This window comes from Chelonia mydas, chromosome 6, assembly GCF_015237465.2.
Source record: "Chelonia mydas isolate rCheMyd1 chromosome 6, rCheMyd1.pri.v2, whole genome shotgun sequence".
In the NCBI taxonomy this organism is placed as follows: Eukaryota; Metazoa; Chordata; order Testudines; family Cheloniidae; genus Chelonia; species Chelonia mydas.
Genome location: NC_051246.2, coordinates 129,575,196 through 129,594,006, shown reverse-complemented (window position 1 = coordinate 129,594,006; position 18,811 = coordinate 129,575,196). Strand labels below are relative to the sequence as shown.

General features: G+C 41.8%; 1 protein-coding gene across 3 annotated transcripts in view; it reads right to left on the bottom strand.

The window, feature by feature from the left end:
* The window catches only part of MDGA2 (MAM domain containing glycosylphosphatidylinositol anchor 2), a 647,298-nt gene that overhangs the window by 126,830 nt on the left and 501,657 nt on the right, over positions 1–18,811 (bottom strand). For all 3 annotated transcript variants that reach the window (XM_037901392.2, XM_037901393.2, XM_043548875.1), the window contains one exon: positions 12,458–12,727. In XM_037901392.2, the coding sequence (XP_037757320.1) occupies positions 12,458–12,727 (270 nt within the window). The remainder of the gene's footprint in view (positions 1–12,457; positions 12,728–18,811) is intronic.

Below are 18,811 nucleotides of genomic sequence, written 5' to 3'. Positions count from 1 at the left end.
TAGAGTCTATAGATTTGCTGAAACACAACTTTCTCCAGAACAATCGGTACAGTTTTTTTGGCCGGGAGATACCTTTTGTAATACAATCTATGGCTGGAATTTTCAGAAAGGATCAGCCCCCAAAATTGGAGTGAGATTTTCAAACAACCTCACCTCTCCTTTTAGGCATCAAATTAAGCAGAGAGTCAATAGAGGTTAGCACGCTGGACACGGAGCTATTCTGAAAATCCAGCCAGAAGTCTCACCTTGGGAGAGGGTGGGTGTGGAGAACATTTGCAAATCTGGCCCTTATTTAAGGCGCCTGAATTTGAGCTGAGCTGCCAGGGCCCCAGTTTGAGGTGCTGGGCACAGTCTGGCCCTGAGCTCCTCTGGAGCTCAAATTCTAACCCCATTTCACAATCTCCCAAGGTTCAGATACCAGACTGTTTTCAATGGTCTTTTCACTTCTGAAACATGATGAGATCACTGAAGGGTTAACCCGTCAGTTGACTACTCCTGCGGGGATTCTGCGCCACTGCGCACAAGCAGAATTCATGTCCCCTGCGGATTTTTTTTTCTCGTCAGAAAATACATTCTGCCAGAGAGATGCTGCAGTTTCACCTTTTGCCCACCATGGGCTGCTGTGGTGCCAGAACGGAGCGCAGCCGGCTCACTGGCCATAGCAGCCAGCAGCTGATAGGGAGGAGGACAGGCTGCGTTCCTTACAGTGTCCTGCCTGCGAGGCCAGGTGAGGAGGCACAGAATATGGGGGGGCTGGGGGGCAGACAGAGCGGGGCACACAGGGCTGCTGGAGGGTCACATAGACTGGGGTTCAGAAGGGCTAGTCGGGGGGACAACAGACTGGAGTGGGGGTCTAGGACACCTGGGAACGGGGGTGCAGGTCCACATGGGGACAGGGGGCAGGGGTGGCTGAATGGCGGTGCAGGGACACATCGGGATGGGGAGAAGAAAGGGACACAGGTGCAGATGTTCCTGACTGAATGGGAGAGGCTGGAGTTAGCCAGGATCTGCAGGGGGAAACTCCCCAACAATCCCTCCCCCCCACAATAAAACCTCTTCCATACTTCTCCCACCCACACTCAACAACATTCCAGGTTCACTCCCAGGCTCCTTGCCAGCACTTACGTCCCTCTCCCTCAGCTCCTCCATTACCCCTGATTCCCCCAAGGCTTTGCACAGCTTCTGAGGGGTGCGGGAAATACATTTTTGTATTGTAGTTTAAATGAATTATTACTCAAAGTTCTGTATTCATGTGTCTCGTAAGGAATCTATTTGTTCAAAAACATTTCCTGAATCTTTTTTGTTGTCTTTATTGTTACAAACATACTTGCTGACAGGTGTTTTTAAATAAATTACCAAAATTATTGAAACTGGTGTGAATATATTGTGTTATTTTGACAAATAAAATATGAAGAATTTCAAAACATCGCATACAGAATTTTTAATTTTTTGGCACAGAATTCTGGGAGTAAATAGATCCAGGATTTCTGTTAGTATGCATGCCAAAGAGACACACAAAAGAATATATGTTCACTCTAATGTGATAATGAATTTAAGAAATAAGAGAAACAAAGGGGGAGTGGCATGTATATTGGCAACAGAGAGCTCTTTATTGTTTAGTAACAACGTTAATTCATTCCTCCTGTTAGTGATATTGATCGCTCTCAGGATCATCAAGGACAATTCCCTTCTCCACAGCAGAGCAGAAGAAGCCCTCATGGAGTAGAATTCTACAGTATCTATGGGGTGAGCTCTCTACTACAAATAAGATGACAAAGTTGTACCATAGCTGGGGGTCTCCTCCGCTGCAGAGGAGCTGGCAGGACAGGCCTTTTGCCATTATTATACTTATTAATCATAGCTTATTTGGGTGGGAACTGACATACACAAAGTGTATGAAAACCTAAAGCAACAATTTCAGTGGGATCTCAGTCTAAAACCTGATACACATAAGCAATGACACCCTACATACAGTATATAAATCCGACGCCACTCAGCCATTTAACATTCTTGTGAGAGTATGTAAAATATCCCAAATCCATCTCCAAGTTGAATTAAACAGTGGGCTTCATTCAGGAGATGTAGACATCAAGTTGGAGAAGCAGCTGATGCTCCAGTCATAGATTGGTGGCCTGATTTTTCAGAAATGCTGAGTGTTCACAAGTCCCACTTAAGTCAGGGGGCTCTGCATATGACCAGCACCTTTGAAACTCAGACGGCTGATCTTACTGGCACTGAGACGTAAAGAAGAAAACTCCTCCTCCTCCACTTTTGCATGGCTTAAAAGCAAATTTCAAAAACAGAAGTCAATGAGATACCATCTTTGCTCGAGCTGTAAATCTGTAAATCACAGCAAGGAGATGAAAATTCAACCAAAGGCTCTCAATAATATGACTGAAGAGAAGAAGATAAAGAGCAAAAGGAATCGGACTTTGGACTCAACCGTGCAGTATGGCAGATTTCAAAAGGAGAACTGGGAGAAAACTGTCCATTAAGGCAAACTATCTGAGTATGTCTTGATAGATAAGAATGCAGTCAGTGAGTGAACCTGGGGTCAAACTACAAGCAGTATCTTAACAGTTCAAGGAAATGTCACAGCTAATTGTAAGGTAGATGAAATAATATCTGAAAGCAGTAAGTGGGTTACTTCACCAAGATCCAATGCAAGTAGTCAATCAGAAGTGACCGGTAACAATGCAGTCATGAGATTATGAGCAACCTAGACACCAGATGAGAGTTAAAGCACCACTTTATTTTCAGAAAAATACCTGAATGATGGGCTAGCTACAGATTCTGTGAGTATTTAGACTTTTGTGGATAACTGTTACAAAATGAGTTAATACAGATTTAAAAATAGCCTGTCAGACATTAATTAAGAAAACAAGTCATTTGACTAAGAATCAGACAGGATGAGACAGATGATAGATTTTCTTGGAAGCAAAAACGAGATCATTAGAAGACCAAAACGAGATCATTAGATTCACATTAGAGCATAGGAACTTTTTAAAATTCATTTCAGACATCTTAAAATGGGAACAGTCTGTTTTAAAAGTGAATCTTGAGTGATCTGTGGGATATACAATTGCAGAAGTTCTTTAAAGTAATTTGTCTTTTCATGTCTTCACTGTGATGAAACATTTGGATTGTTCTGACATTAAATGTGAGTTAAGCTGCACCAAGATGATAAAACAGCTAACAAATACCTCCGGGAAGAGTGAAAGCTAAAAAGCCCTGATTGAATTCACTCATAACACAGCACAAAGCATCAGAAGATTGGCACAGGATCCCTGCAACAGAGACCTACTTTGCAAAATCTTCACAATGAATTCCAATAATGGCCCTTGAGGCTACCATTTGCAGAGACAATTTGGGCTTCAAGATAAAGCGAGAAAAAACAAACAAACAGCAATGCCAAAGAAAGAATCTTTAGATTAATGTTAATGGCAACCAGCTAACAGATGTTACTCACGTCGCTTAACGCATTACTGGAAGGCACTCAGATACTACAGGGATGATTATGATATAAGAACCTATATAGAACAGAGCAGATCCTCACAGCAAACGTTAGAAACTACTGATGTGAAACCAAAATCCTAGCAATTAACATATGCCGAACTCTGACAGATATCACTCAGAAAACACTGGAGCCAACAGACTAGTTCAAACCTTGGAGTTGCTGAAGTAATGAGTTTTGCCACTGACGTCAGTGGAACTGAATGACATCCTAGGAAAACTGACAATTAAAAGTTTGGGAGAAAAATTGTTACATTTCTTAAAAAAACATCAGAAAATTCAGTGAAGGGTAACTAACTATGGGGCATTTATGTAAGAGAAATTGAAGCTTGGTACTGTTCTTGGTGCTCCATATCTTCAGGAATGCCTGCAGTTCATCCAAAGAACATACCTTTCCCACATTGGCATGCTAAAGGATCATTGATTATTAGAGTTGCTATTCACCTATGATGGTGTCTTAATCTCCTTCACATTCCAGAGACACCATCAGTTTAAAAACCACACTTCTGCCTGACATTTTTTTTACCTACGGTTGTTACAGGTAACATTTAAGATGATTAAAATGGAAACAGATTAGAGAGGAAAAAAATAAGATTTTTTTAATTGCACTTTGTGTTTAGACATTTTCATTGTTTCCCCCATATAAATCAGATATTTAGTCAGTTTCCCCATATCTTTACAAGCACCTTCCAACACATCAACAGGAGAGAGAAAAACATGGTTTTGAAATAGGAAAATGTAACTGCCAATCCATTAAAATGAGCTGGGGGAATTGGGGGATGATGTAGTACCTGAAACTACTTTTCGCTCTATTTTTGATACTGAGCAGATTTCAAGTTGATCGTGTCCTTTCAAATTGGGATCAGGCAAACAGAGAATGGTTTTATGTTTTTGAAGTACTGAGCTAACGGGTTACGGCTCAGTTCTGCAACCCATACATCTAAATAGTCCCTTTAATTAGCTCTTTATACATTAATGAAGTGAAAAAAAAGTTGGTAAGTTTTTCCACACTGATTTCAGCTCATCGGTTTACCTTTTGTCACTTCAGAGCTACTAGTCTTTAGAAATGTCTATCAGTAAATCAAAAGCGCTGCAAACAGGAAGAGTCTGTCCCTTGTTCTGCCTTTCCTACTTTCGGTTTGTTATTGACAGATAATAGCAAATAGCAGATAATAATAATTGTGACCACATTCAACAGACACAGATTGCCAGAAATGTGACCTCGGTACCTGAAGGGAACTACTAAGGTGGGCTGGGATGGATTAACAGGAACCAGACATGTTTTAATTATTGAGGGACAGATTCAAATACCCTTGCTCAAGCTGAATAATAATTCTTCCTAGAGCTGTCCCAGGGACTACTCAATGTAAGCATATCATTATCTGGCCCTAAACACTTTGCACACACAAAATTAGCCAAAAAAAAAAATGGAAAAAGATGCCTATAAAGTAAAACTATTGCAAATGAGAAATATAACAGGCTGGTTCTCCATGTTTCTGAAACATTCAAGTCACCTTTCTTCTCTCCCGAGCAGCCAAAAGGCCTATAGCAAAGAGAGACTCCGACAGATCTGGCTACCTACCCAGTCGAGCTGCTGTAGTCTATCATAGTCAAATGGCATTTCATCAATGGCAAAAATAAAAGGCCAGCGTTTTAAGAGCAAAGGTTAATGTCAATTTCAGTGTTCTTTAGTCAAGTAATTCACCTTTCCCCTGTTGGGCCTTTCATTCCTTGATGCCTGAATTTGCATCATTTTATCCTCCTCCACTGCTGCCTCTTCCTGGGTTTTACTTCTCTCCTCTTTTACCAAGCCCCTCTCCATTCTTCATCCACCCTTTCCCTTCTTACTTCTCTTAGCCCCACTCTCTTTGATAGTCTTCACAAGAGCTCTCTCGGCAACATTAGAAACTAGAGCTACTATTACACATTCCATACAGTCAACGTCTAATTCAAGTAGCATTTAGCTGTGTTATTTGGATCGAACACGAGCTGGGTTCCTGACGATCCCACTGGCAGAATGCGCCATGCTACCCTAGGAAGATAAATGCTGTCTGACATCGGTTTGGGATCATTTGCTCAAGCACATTCCTGAATCCTGAAACAAATCCTGATGCGGTCAAATAAGACTTTCTAAAATCTGTGACTTTCCTTGTTGCCTCATGTGGTCTTTTGAGAATTTGTAAGAAAAGAGCTGGGAAGTGAACGTTCTGGTTTTGCTACAAACAATATATATTTCATGTTTCCCTGGCAAGACCCTACTCTAAATGGATCACACAATCTGAGATAACACAAATCAAAGAGACAGAATAGGTTTAACTCAGGTAATGACTCCATTAGAAACATACAACTCCAAACGCATACCAAATATTTTAAGATGGCGTCACAGGAGTGAGGTGTATAGTGGGTTTAAGCAAATACAGTGCGATAACTCTGATACCACTTCACGTCGATACTGCACGGTGCAGGTGCAGAGTGCTGTACAGATATAAGCACGAGGGTAAAATGTGATGAGTCCAGACTCTTAATAACCTGCTTTCTTAGAACAATGGAAGAAAGTAATGCAAAGGATGGAAGGGATATACTGACTGCTTGAAGTGGAATCCTACTCTGAAAGGAACAAGGTTAAAAAATGCTTCCTCGTTACCTAGCAGCTCTGCTCCCTGTGTATATTTAGTCATGTTTCTTTAATTTAGAAACGACAGTAAGTTTTCGCAGCTGTTGACTCCTGCCCTCCCTGCAGAACCAACACAGCCAAGAGGAACTGAGTCTGATTCTATCCCTCTTTGTGCAGCATTGACAGAATTGTATATTAAGTCCCTGTCAGTTGCATCTACACATGTCCATTGAAGGAATAGGAGTGAATAGGTATCATGGAGGGCATATTTTGACAATAAGAAGTTCATACAGCTATTTCGAAGGGTCGAAGTAGGCCTGCAAAGCCATTATCAGTTGTGCAAATGACTGCCTCATCAGGGACTGAACAAGGGACTTCCAAAGCTAAAAGCATGAGCTGCAGCAGCTTGAACTGAAGAGCCAAGGCTCTATAGCTGGGGGGCTCAAATAAGGAATATTCTCCGTGCCGGTGCACGGAGGGGAACTTATAACACACAGAGGGACTAGTAGGTTATAGAACAGCCCTGTAGCGGGATAGACACCCGCTCCTGCCCTGAAGGGCTTAGAACAGCCCAGGAGAGGGCTGTGGCTGGGAACAAGAAGCCTGGGCTAACTGGGGAAGCAGCCGCAGCTGGGACACGCCCCAGTCAGGGCCCAGCTGGCCTTATAAGTAGGCAGTGAGCCAGGAGCTGAGACACTCTCTCTCTAGCCTTTGGAGAGGGAGGGACCTGGCTGCAGGGAGCAGAGAGTACCTAGATTGGAGCAGGGCCGGGGAAAGGCCAAGGGAGCTGGGGAGCTCCAGCCTGGAAAATCCCAGGCTGCGGCCTAGTGGAAGGCCAGGCAGATACTGGAGTTGCAAAGGGGGCAGCCCATGGGTAGGCCGAGGCAGCAGGTCCAAACCCCTCCTTGCCAGTGATGAGTGGCTTTTACACTGCAGTCTGCCCCAGTGAGCGGGGGCTAGTTGGTGACTGGCAGTAGCCTTACACTGAGGCAAGGTGGGGATAGTGGGTTGTGGGGGAGCCTGAGAGACAGCAGGTGTACTGCCAGGGGGCAGCCACCCAGGAGACAAGGGTCACCGGGTCCGGGAGGGACGCGGGGCCAGCGGTAAGGCAGACCACCGGCCTGCAGAGGGCGCTCCGGAGCCTGGTGGGCTAATTCCCGACAAAGACCAGCAGGAGGCGCTGCAGGGGTGAGTCCACACGCTTACAAGCCCCAAGAAGAAAAGAACTCAGTTTGACTCTGAGATCGTATTTTTAAACTTCCAAAGCCTAATATTTTGAAAGACTTGACCAAGAAGCACTCTGAGCCACAGAGGTAGAGTTGTAATACATCTCCGAACACTGGGGAAGTTCCAGAGGACTGGCAAAACCTAATGTTTTGCCAATATTTTTAAAAGGTGTGACTCATGTAACTGTAGACCAATTGGTTTGGAATTAGTCCTGGGCAAAATCATGGAACGGCTGATCTGAGAGATGCAATCAGTAAAGAATGGAAGGATGGCAGCATAATAATTCTCCATAAAATCAGTTTTAATAAAAAAATGTCAACTAGCTCTCATATTTATTTTTAAAGGCAACTATCCATGGATCCAGGCATTTCTATAAACTTTAAAAGGAAATAATGTGTGAAGGGGATTATTGCAGAATATTATCTCCTTTATACTCATTTGATAATACACTACATGCAAACCCCTATGTTAATTAAATGAACGTGAAGGTTGCAAGTCAAGCACACAAAAGTAAGGAAATGCCAGACTAAAGGTTGGGATGGGTGATTTAGTTGGGGATTGGTCCTGCTTTGAGCAGGGGGTTGGACTAGATGACCTCCTGAGGCCCTTCCAACCCTGATAGTCTATGATTCTAAGGTTGCCTGCGCAACCTTAATTTCAGAGTCGTAACTTGGACAAATGTGGATGGATTTTCACAGGGATAGGAAACGGTACATCCCTGACATCAGGGCGACCCTGTGGCTCAGTTTCAAGTGTTTGCTACAATGCATGGAGTTGCTAGAGTTTCTCAACAAAATCATTTAAAGTATTTTTTAATGTATAAAACCAACATCATTTTCCCTAATTTTATGCTTGCAAATAACAACTGTTCTTGCTGAAAATTTCCCAAATAATTCAGCCTGAGGCAGACACCCAACATGGAAAATTTCAGTCCAATGGTTAAAGTTTGGCAAAGCCATAAGCAACTAAAACAGGGTCTTAAAATGTGAAGTGTCAGGTAACCTTGAGCATAGGCAGCAGAACCTGTAGTGCTAATAATATTCCATATTTCAGTGCTAGTCCTACAAATGTATAATTATAACAACAGTCCATTTGCCATCATGGAACTATTTGACTGAGTAATGAATTTCAGAAGACTCAGAGGCCATTCCAGCTCCCCCTGTCTGCCTATGGAAGGTCTCTTTGAGGTGAAATTCATATACTACCACAGAAGTAGCTGGATGTGGGGAGGCGTGCAGGTGGTGTGCAATCTGTGCAGCATGGAGTCCCACTTCCCACCCACCACCTGTGTGGAAATGAAAGGGTGGGAGAGCTTAAGCCATAGGTAAGGCTACTCCATGGATCCCTCCCCCCCATTTCTGCCACATGGGGAAGGGTGAGGTGTGTAAGGCCTTGCAAATCCTGAACATTTTTCTCAATGACTTGGATCAGAATATAAAATCATCACTGATACAGTTGGTAGATGACACAAAAATTGGGGGAATGATAACTAATGAAGAGGTCAGATCGCTGCTACAAAACAATTTGGATTTCTTGGTAAGCTGGGCACAAGGAAACAATATATGTTTTAATATGGGCAAATGTAAACATCTTGGAACAAAGAATGAAGCCCATACTTACCGGATGGGGGACTCTATCCTGGGAAGCATGACTCTGTACACAATTTGTGAGTCATGGTGGATAATTAACTGAACATGATCTCCCAGTGCAACACGGTAGCCAAAAGGGCAAATGCGATCCTTGGATCTATAAACAGGAGAATCTTGAGTAGGTACAGGAAGCTTCTATATTTCTGTACTTGGCACTGGTGTGACTGCTGCTCGAATACTGTGCCCACTTCTCGTGTTAACAGTTTCAGGAAGGATATTGATAAATTGGAGAGGGTTTGGAGAAGAGCCATGAGAATAACCAAAGGATTAGAAAACATGTCTCATAGTCAGAGAATCAAGGAGCTCAATCTATTTAGCTTAACAAAAAAAGTTAAGGAGTGATTTGATCACAGTCCCTACATGAGGAACAAATATTTGACAATGGGCTCTTCAATCTAGCAGTTAAAGGAGTAACACAATCTAGTGACTGGAAGTTGAAGCTGGCAAAATCAGAATGCAAATAAGGTGTACATTTGTAACAATGAGAGTAATTAACTATTGAAATAATTTAACGAGGGCTATGGTGGATTCTGTATCAGTGGCAATTGTTAAATCATGACTAGATATTTCTTGCCAAGATCTGCTCTAGGAATTTTTGTGGGGGGCAGTTCTCTGGCCTGTGCTACACTAGATGATCACAATGGTCCCTTCTGGGATTGGAATCTTCTCCAGCCACTGGGTTCTGGAGCATTTCAGCAGCCTTAGGACAGTGGAAGGGAAGGTGTCTTTGTCGGGACACCTCTTGTGCATCTGTCTAATGCTCAGCTTGGCTATCCAGGCCAGACACTGTAGTCAGGAACTACACAGTTCAGGAGATCTTGCACACACAGAAAAATATCTCCTACTGAATTGAATGAGAGTTGAACAAAGTCTTCTGAATGTGGCCTTGCATCAAGAAGTCTGCCATTTACCTCTTCCCACACGTTCCACAACACTACATGCAGTAATTCTCATCTGCTGATTACACTTCATAACTGAGCATTCAAACAGTTTTTCCACATACATGAGGGCTCATAAACATTCAGCAATATTCATGTCATTTTTCTGTATTCAAGCATTTTGTCAATTTTCTTTCAGTCTCTGCTGAATCTTAATTGCACCATATAATGCCTGAAAATTGCTTTCCATTGATCTTCACTTACGATGTGTGATATCAGACTTTGAGATAAATATAGAATATTTTCATTAGTGAATGTTAAAATTTATCTTCATTTTGCACATGATTTGTGGTTTTTCTAAGGACACTGAGGTCATATTTGACTCAGACCGGTGAAACTGGAGTAATTAATTTTTTGTTTTCCATAAAATTCGTTTGTTTTTCTCAAATTTGGCTCAAAAATATAAATTTAGTAAAATTGAATTTTACAAATTCTAAGATCAATATTAATATTTCCACATATGTTTTTAATTCCGTAAGTTTTTTTCCCTGAGCGCATGCATTTTCCTCTACAGTCTTTGCAACTCAAACATTGCGGCATTGTGTTACCGTATGAGAATTTAAAAATAAAATTGACTAGAAATGGACCAGTCTGATTATCATTGTTCAAACCGACTCTGAGAGACAAGCACCCTGCTGCTGTCAGATTCCTGCAGTGGTTTCCAAAACAATGGGGTTTTGCTGTAAGATGTGAGCTAATTTCTTTGAATTCATGCTCTGTAAAAAATTCTACCAGGCTTCAGTCATTTCTTCACTCCCCTCCCCACTTTCTTTCTCTCCAATCCTGGAATCTTCATCTGCCTTGTTGAGATCTAGAAGCAGAATATGTCCCCTTGGCTGCAATTTGTCTCTTGATGTGAGAGTAGGGTTTTGACCGCACACCACTAAAAGGCATATTTACCAACCGTGAACATACAGGCTTTAACCTGAAAGACTGAGAAAACCATAGAGGTCACGTCAGAAGAGGTTATGTTCCTGTTTTTAATAACACTACAAGAACTAAATACACATAATGGTACAGATAAAAAAGTGATGTGGCACACAGTGGGATGGATAGTACATCATAAAACTATTTCATTGCTAATTTCAGTTAGGTTCCTTGTTTTGTCACGGTAATAAATCACACCGAGGCTACACAGATTACCCCAATCTCAGCAAAATAATTGCCTTAGAATAGCTTTCCACAATCCTGGGTCCAAAGAGTCATGAACAATAAATTGGATTTCATTGACTCATTCGAGGAAATGGACTTTTTCTCGTGTTTCCTTCCAAGCCACCTGTGGATTAAACATCAATGCTTGCGAACCACAGTCATTTCAAAAACACAGAGTCGCTGGTAACAACTGCCTTCATTTAGAATCAAAATAGACAGGCCAACCTAAAGCTTGATTAAATTTTATGAGGACCACAGACCTCATTTATTGAAGTATTCACCTAGTCACTTTTGCATGGCATGTTAAGATCCATGGTGCTAACACTAAGAAAAAGATGTCAGGCAGCACTTGTTAAAAGAAAACAACAAAATTTCTTTAAACACTTTAGAGTCTTCTTGGTCTTGATTCTTCTACCACCATATTCAACATCTGTTGACGACGGGGGCTGAATTTTGAGATAAATCTTGTCACTCCTTTATTTTTACGATTTGCGAGGCAGGTTTAACCACGATACGCAATGATCACTTCATTATGGGCACAATCCTGGAAGTATTTACTGCCAGGCATAGTGCTAACTGCCAACATAAATCAGGCCATGAGGTCATATGGGGATCAGGCCCTCGAAGAGGAAGAACATTTTCAATGGCAACTAATTTCCAACTGAAAAAGAACCAAGACTTTTATTTCTGATAAATACTTTACAGCCCCATCCTATGGTTGAGGCTGAATATTAAAGACATGTTATAAACTCAAGTTTAAGTTTAGTACATTAATTATGTGATATGGCTAGACTAAAGCTGAGGCCGTAAATCACATCCGACTTTGTGGTACTGCATCGCTGAATCAAACTCTCTATGTATGTCTTTTAATGAGAGATCCAGATTTCAAACCCTCACTGTACAAGAGTTTTTGAATCGTGAGTTTTGGTTAGGACCCATCCCTTCTTTTAACCTATCTTAAGCCAATGAGAAAGTCAGGATTGATTGTAAAGTTTGTCGTCAGTTTGCTCTCCCAGCAATGCCTTATGTCACAATCTTGACCACAATCGTCTGAAGACATAATGAAGGATATTTGATTTGTATCTTAATGAGACCAATGGCAGCAATTTTTGTCCTTGCACCAATGAAACATGCTTAATAACCTACTTCATTACCAACCTTGCTTTAATTCAAGCGTTAGGCATTAAGTCACCTAATGTGTGTTACCAGAGATGCAAATCTTATGTTAAAAATAAACCCACTGGAGCAGCAGTGGTATTACTGTAGGACACACATGGATACTCAAAATGCTTTTGTTCTCATTCTCTCTGGTAGAAAACACCATTTTGCAGGAAAACTCATTGCCAGCACCTTGGAAAGCTTACCTGTAACGAGGAAGCTGCATCGGCCTGCCCCGGCTTCATTTATGATGTTACAATTGTAAATCCCATAACTGTCCCTGGAAAGGCTGCTCACTATGTACTCCGTAGAATCGTGAGCATCAAACTGACCAGTCCGCAGCAACTTGTTGCCTAGTCTCCACTCATATGTCAGAACCCGAGTTGGATACGCTCTCAGCACCCGGCAACTCATGGTGATGCTTCGACCCTGGCCCTGTCGAATCTCCAGAAACGTTGGTTCCACAGCAGGAGGATCTGTAGGAGACAGATTATTAGAGAAGATAAGCCACAAAAACAACATGAGTATGGCAAATAATGATAACATGTCCCCAGAAGGGTTACAATACGGTGAATCTACCTTGTGTCCATGAGATTAGAGATGGATACCCATCAATGGGAAAATTCGTTAAAAAAAGTAACACATCCAGAGTACTGTATTGCAATGTTTTATAGTTGATGTCCATTAGCGGAGATAAAACTTAATTTTACAGACAGCTACAGTGTTCTGGTTTTTTGTTTGTTTTTTTTAAAGGAGAGCAGGAGACACAATAGGAATTATTCCTTCACGTGATATACCGGGATTGGATTGCAATGGAGAATAGGGGCTCTCCAGGGTGATGGAGACCTACAACAGTTATAGGACCATGAACTCAGAGAAGAGACAAAAAGTTGGACATGGATGGAGTTCAGATTGTTTGAAAAACCTACTACTTTGATGTTTGTATTCCCAGAGGGTGAGCCTCCTTGCAGGGTGCCAGGACTACAATGAGAAGCATGGTATAAGAACCTGAACAAAATAGAATAGGGGCGATACCTTGGTACAAAACTCAGCACCTTCTTCCTTTGCAGTGGCTGAGGGAGATATGAGATAATTTGGTAAGGTTCTCACCAGGGTATTGCCTCCAGGAAACCAAGTGGGCAGTCCTGTTCTTGTCTTTTCCATTTACCTGTTTAGTTGGTTTAGTCCCCCAGTTAGCAGAAGCCTGGTAGTTTTCCCATACCCTGATCTGAAATACTATTTAAAGCTATTTAGATTTGCAATTTAGCACTTTGTCAGACTTTGACGCTAATGGAATAAAAAATATGTAAAAACTGATATGCTTTAAATTTCCACTGGCTTTCTAATTGCAAGGCAGAAGTATTTTTTTCAAAATCAATACTTTTTGGAAAAAATGGGTTGATTCTGACAAAATGTTATTTGAATACAAACCAAAATGAAGTATTTCAATAATGTTGAAACACACCGTTCTGACATTAAAGGAATGGAATGTTTTGTTTCACAATGACTTTTAGAAATCAAACAAATTGTTTTTATATAAAACATTAAAACAATTTACAATGGTCAAAATCAAACCAAAAATATTTCTTTTTATAGGTTTTATTTTTTTTTTTTGCACAAAAATTTAAAATCTTATGGTTTTCATTTCATCTTTGAATGAAAAAAAAAATTGCCACTGTAGAATTTCCCAGGAAAAAAAAATCTGGTTTTTGCTCTGCTCTAGCCAGAACTTTCTGAGTGGCTCTCTAGATCAGAGAAATCGGAGTACAAAAGGGGAAGACATTTGGTGGTGGATAAGCACAGTTTTAGAGAAAACTTTTAAAAGCTGTGTGTCATCGTTATGCTCCTTTCAGACCAACAAAGAGAAGAAACCTGGAAAGGCTCCTACTCCAGAAACACATGAGAAATCTACATATCGCTATTAAAAGGACTGTCTAATATGTCTAACTTTCAGAGCCAACCCTAGGTACAGTTATTACATATTGCATGAAACCTAGCTTACTCATTCCAAACCCGTCAAGACTCCCAACAGAGAAACTGGTCTCTCGTATGAAGTTTTCCTTCTGTGTGACGGGTATTAATGGGGTAGAACTTTCATTCAAGGAACTGCCTGTTGAGAAGTGAAGACTTTTGCGGTTGTGTTTGAAATCATGCAGTAGAAGAGGCTTTGAATGGTGTGATAAAAGAGCGTACAGTCTATGGAGCACAGAAAGTTACAGATCACTCCTATTTCTCGGGAGGCTGATTAAACTCTCTTTCTCTGTCCCTCTCTCTCTCTCTCTTCCTTTTTCTTTTTTTTTTGCGCTTTCCAAAAGTCCTAAGGCAGATTTCATCCCGTGGTAAATGTCCTGTCTTTAAAGTAAAATGTAAAACCTTTAAAAATAAACCAAACCTCTCAAAGTGAGCTGCTTAATGGACTGTAAAGCAGCCTTACATCAAGGAATTTTTAGTAGACACTGGCTATGGCTGCAGCCATTAAAGGCCCTGCAATGCAGCCACTCTAGGACTAAAATTTTCATCAGGTAGGATTTATCTGCACTGTATGGCACATTTCAAATTGTTCAATGTAAATAAGTAAAAGTCTTGCTATGATAATGATACTAGTTTACTGTGAAATAGAGCTGAGTGAAAACTGGGACTTTGGTCCGGTGGGAAATTTTGATATTTCAACCTTTGCTTTTGCTCTGATGAAAATAAGAATGGGGATATGAGACACCTAAACTACAACTCCCATGAGGCAACGTGGCAGCTTAGGCAGATGCCAATTTGACAATAAACTGCTTCAGTTTGATTGGATGACTATACATGTTTCAATTCAAACTGACCCCAAACTAAAACAAATATTTCATTTAATTTTTCCCCTGGAATTTTTAAATTTTGCTGAACCTGCATTTCCCATTGAAAAAAATCCTTTAGACAGAAAATAGCTACTGGAGAAAAATCTTTACAGAGTGTGTTTTGTTGTTAAAATGTTACTATCATATAGCAGCATCTGATCCAAAACATATTGTTCCTAGATTCTTCAGAGATTTTAGCTTATTTAGCAGAGATCCCAATAACCTTCAAATTGTTGGCATTGAACCCAGGCATGATGTAAACTGAAAATGGATACCACTACTAGGGTGACCAGACAGCAAATGTGAAAAATCGGGACGGGGTTGGAGGTAATAGAAGTCTATATAAGAAAAATACCCCCAAATCAGGACAGTCCCTATAAAATCAGGACATCTGGTCATTCTAACCCCTACCCACACAAATAGGAACTGCACCTCCAATGGTAAGGCGATGCTAATTGCCTGCCGCTTAAAGACGACTCATAACCAGCATACTTTAAATGAAACTAAACCTTGTAGCATACCAGTTTCAGACAACATTTGTTACAGGCGATGGCATTCAGCTGTTGTACTTCATGCCTGTGTAACAATCAGCAAGACGTTTTTCAAATGATTGTAAGCATCTTGAAAGTCATAGGGAGAGAAAAACATCTCTGGTGTGAAGGAAAATACATGGGCAGAGATAGTCATGCAAAGCAGAAGAATTTTGTTCATAGTATGTTGAGGTAGCAGAAGTTAACTCTGAGACAGCCACCTCTACATAGGTGCTCGGATGAACAGACAGAGCACAGATGGATCTGCACATCCATGATCCCAAACCCAATCCTCCTGTGCGTGCCCTGTCCCTTTCCATCTTTTGTGGCCCTCCAGTTCTACCACCTCTGGGGCCTCTATACCGCTGGCAGCTAGGTTTAGACCTTCATCAACAGACTAGAGCAGCAGTTCTCACACTGCGGCTCGGGACCCCAAAGTGGGTCACGACCCCATTTTAATGGGGTCAGCAGGCTGGCATAGACTTACTGGGGCCCTGGGCCAAAGCGAAAGCCCAAGCCTGAGTGCTTCAGCCCTGGGCGACGGGGCTAAGGTTACAGGTGCCCTGCCTGGGGCTGTAGCCCTAGGGCTTTGGCTTTGGGTCTCTGACCTGGGGCAGTGGGGCTTTGGGTTTGCCCCCCCCGCCAGGGTGGTGGGGCTTGGGCGGGCTCAGGCTTCAGTACCCCCTCCTGGGGTCCTGTAGTAATTGTTGTTGTCAGAAGGTGGTGGAATCTCCTTCCTTAGATATTTTTAAGATCAGGCTTGACAAAGCCCTGGCTGGGATGATTTAGTTGGGGATTGGTCCTGCTTTGAGCAGGGGGTTGGACTAGATGACCTCCTGAGGTCCCTTCCAACCCTGATAGTCTTCTATGATTCTATGAAGGGGGTTGCAGTGTAATGAAGTTGAAGAACCGCTGAACTAGAGATGAATTGGGCCAGATCCTCAGCTGGTGCAGTGACTTCCACGGCGCTATACAGCTGAGGAGGTTTCCCATTAAGTGTTCCAAAGAACGTAAAGCTTCTAAAACAGCAAAATCCCTAAATCCTTACCCTGATCTTGTTTCCAACCTCTCCCTATTAGTGTATTATGTGTACAGAAAACTTGTAACAGTTAGACAGGTAGATACGCTATATAGCTGCAGGCAAGGCCATATTCAGTATAGTGAGTAGAGATACCCAGAAACCCTTCAACTATTCAGTTTGCCATTGGAGAATGCAGGCTGGTTTCAAAACCTACCTGATTTCCTGCCAGCTCATTTGCCTGGCTCCTCATCAGCTCACCTGGCAGGTATCTGGGGAGCCCAGGATTCCAGTCTAACAGCCCACTGGTAAGCTATCCGGTGGGCTGATGAGGAGCCAATCCTGTGGAAGCTCTGGGAATGCCGGTGCCAAGCTCTGAGGTTCCAGCTCCGCTGTACTCCCAGAGCTCTTATGCATCGGGCTCCTCTTCAGCCTGCTGGGTGGCACTTCCTATTGAAGCAAAACATTCCAGTGTTTCTAAACCAACAGTTTTCAGATTCTGTTTCGCAAAGAATTTTGCATTTTTTGGCTTTTGTTCCCAACCAGAAAATAACTAAGTTTTGAAATTCTGAAATCCTCCATTAAACAGAATTGCTGTTCTCTGCAAAGCTCTAACAGTGAGAGAGTTTACAATAGATTCTGATGGTATAGTTGCCAGAGCGTCTCTCCAAATAGGGGTGGACAAAAAGTATCTGGTCATGTTATTGCAACAACTTTGTGATCTGTGTATTCAGGTCAACAAGGTAAGGCCCTCATCCTCCATCCACTTCCCTTCCCCCAGCAACATTGGGTAGGGAAGAAGGAGTAATTGGGGCTACCTTAGATTCCAACATTCCTCCCCCCCAACCAAATGCCTTGTTGTCCACAGAGTGAATAGTAATTTGCATTGGTTCCTCCTCATATTATTTGAAGCTTTGCCCCCTCACCCCACAACCCACTACAAGGCAGGTAGCATGTGATCTGGGAAGTTCCTGTGGGAACTATGAGTTCATGGGATGCAACGAGATGGAGGTGCGGGCAAGATGAGTGACATCCTTGTGGATGCACCTTAGCTCTGGAGGATTCCAAATTCTCAGGGAAATCATAGGGAACCAAAAATTTGGGGGGGGGGGGGGGGGAAGGGTGAAACTCCACCATATCTTCAGCGTCAAAGAAGGCTCTCACTCCTGATGGAAGAATGCCATAGAAAATTCCACAAGTTTAAGTTAAGAATTCTCACTCCCCACCCCAGATAACGTCCGCATGGGGCAAATATGGGGTATTTACTCTCATGAGATATTTGCCTTTTAAATAAACGTTTCTTTGTTTAAAAAAGGCAAAAGATCTTTAAATAATGAGCCTCAAACTCAGCATGACCCGACTATACCTATTGACTGGAAGAAATAACCACCTCAGAACACTCATTCATTATTTATTTTATCTTTTCAGGTAATAACAGTTGTAGCTTGCATTAAAAAAAGGTAAAAAGCAACAATGAACACCACAGTCAGGATGGAGACCTGTTGTGTTAATTTCAAAATCATAAATAGGCCCAGAGAGTCAAATGTGTTAACATAACCCTGTCCCTTTACAACACTAAAGATTTCACATTATTTGGGGTGAGAGGGCTTGGTCTGCTTAGTTCCATGGCAACAACCACTATTAAAAATGTATTCAACCTTTTATAAAGGACACAGAGAAGAAGGAAAAAAAAAACAATTATTACAACAGGCCAGAGCTTGCAGTAGAATCTAGGTGAGGACCTTTGACAAGATATGACAAGTCCTCAGCTGTTTCAGGATAAAATGGCCTTGTATAAAACTTCAACTGGAGATGTTAACGGCCAGGAGGAAACTTATTCCCTTGTGGTATAGGACTTATACACATATCTGACTCACTTGCATTATTTGTACCTGCATTTCAGAATTCTAGCCTCTCTGAAAAAAACATTTAAGGAGAAATTGCAAAGGAAGTACACTTCACTCTCTCAAATAATTATCCTTGGGAGACAGACATTCTAGTGTTACAACAGAAGTTATAGGAATGTTCGTGAGTCTAAGTACCATTGCATCATAATGATTATAACCAGGAAAATTTTAAGGCTCTCTAATTTAGACGGCAAGCAGAATGCCAAAAAAGTTTTTTTACCAGGTATCTGCTTTTCACTGTATGTTCTGTATCAAGGCACTCCCTGAC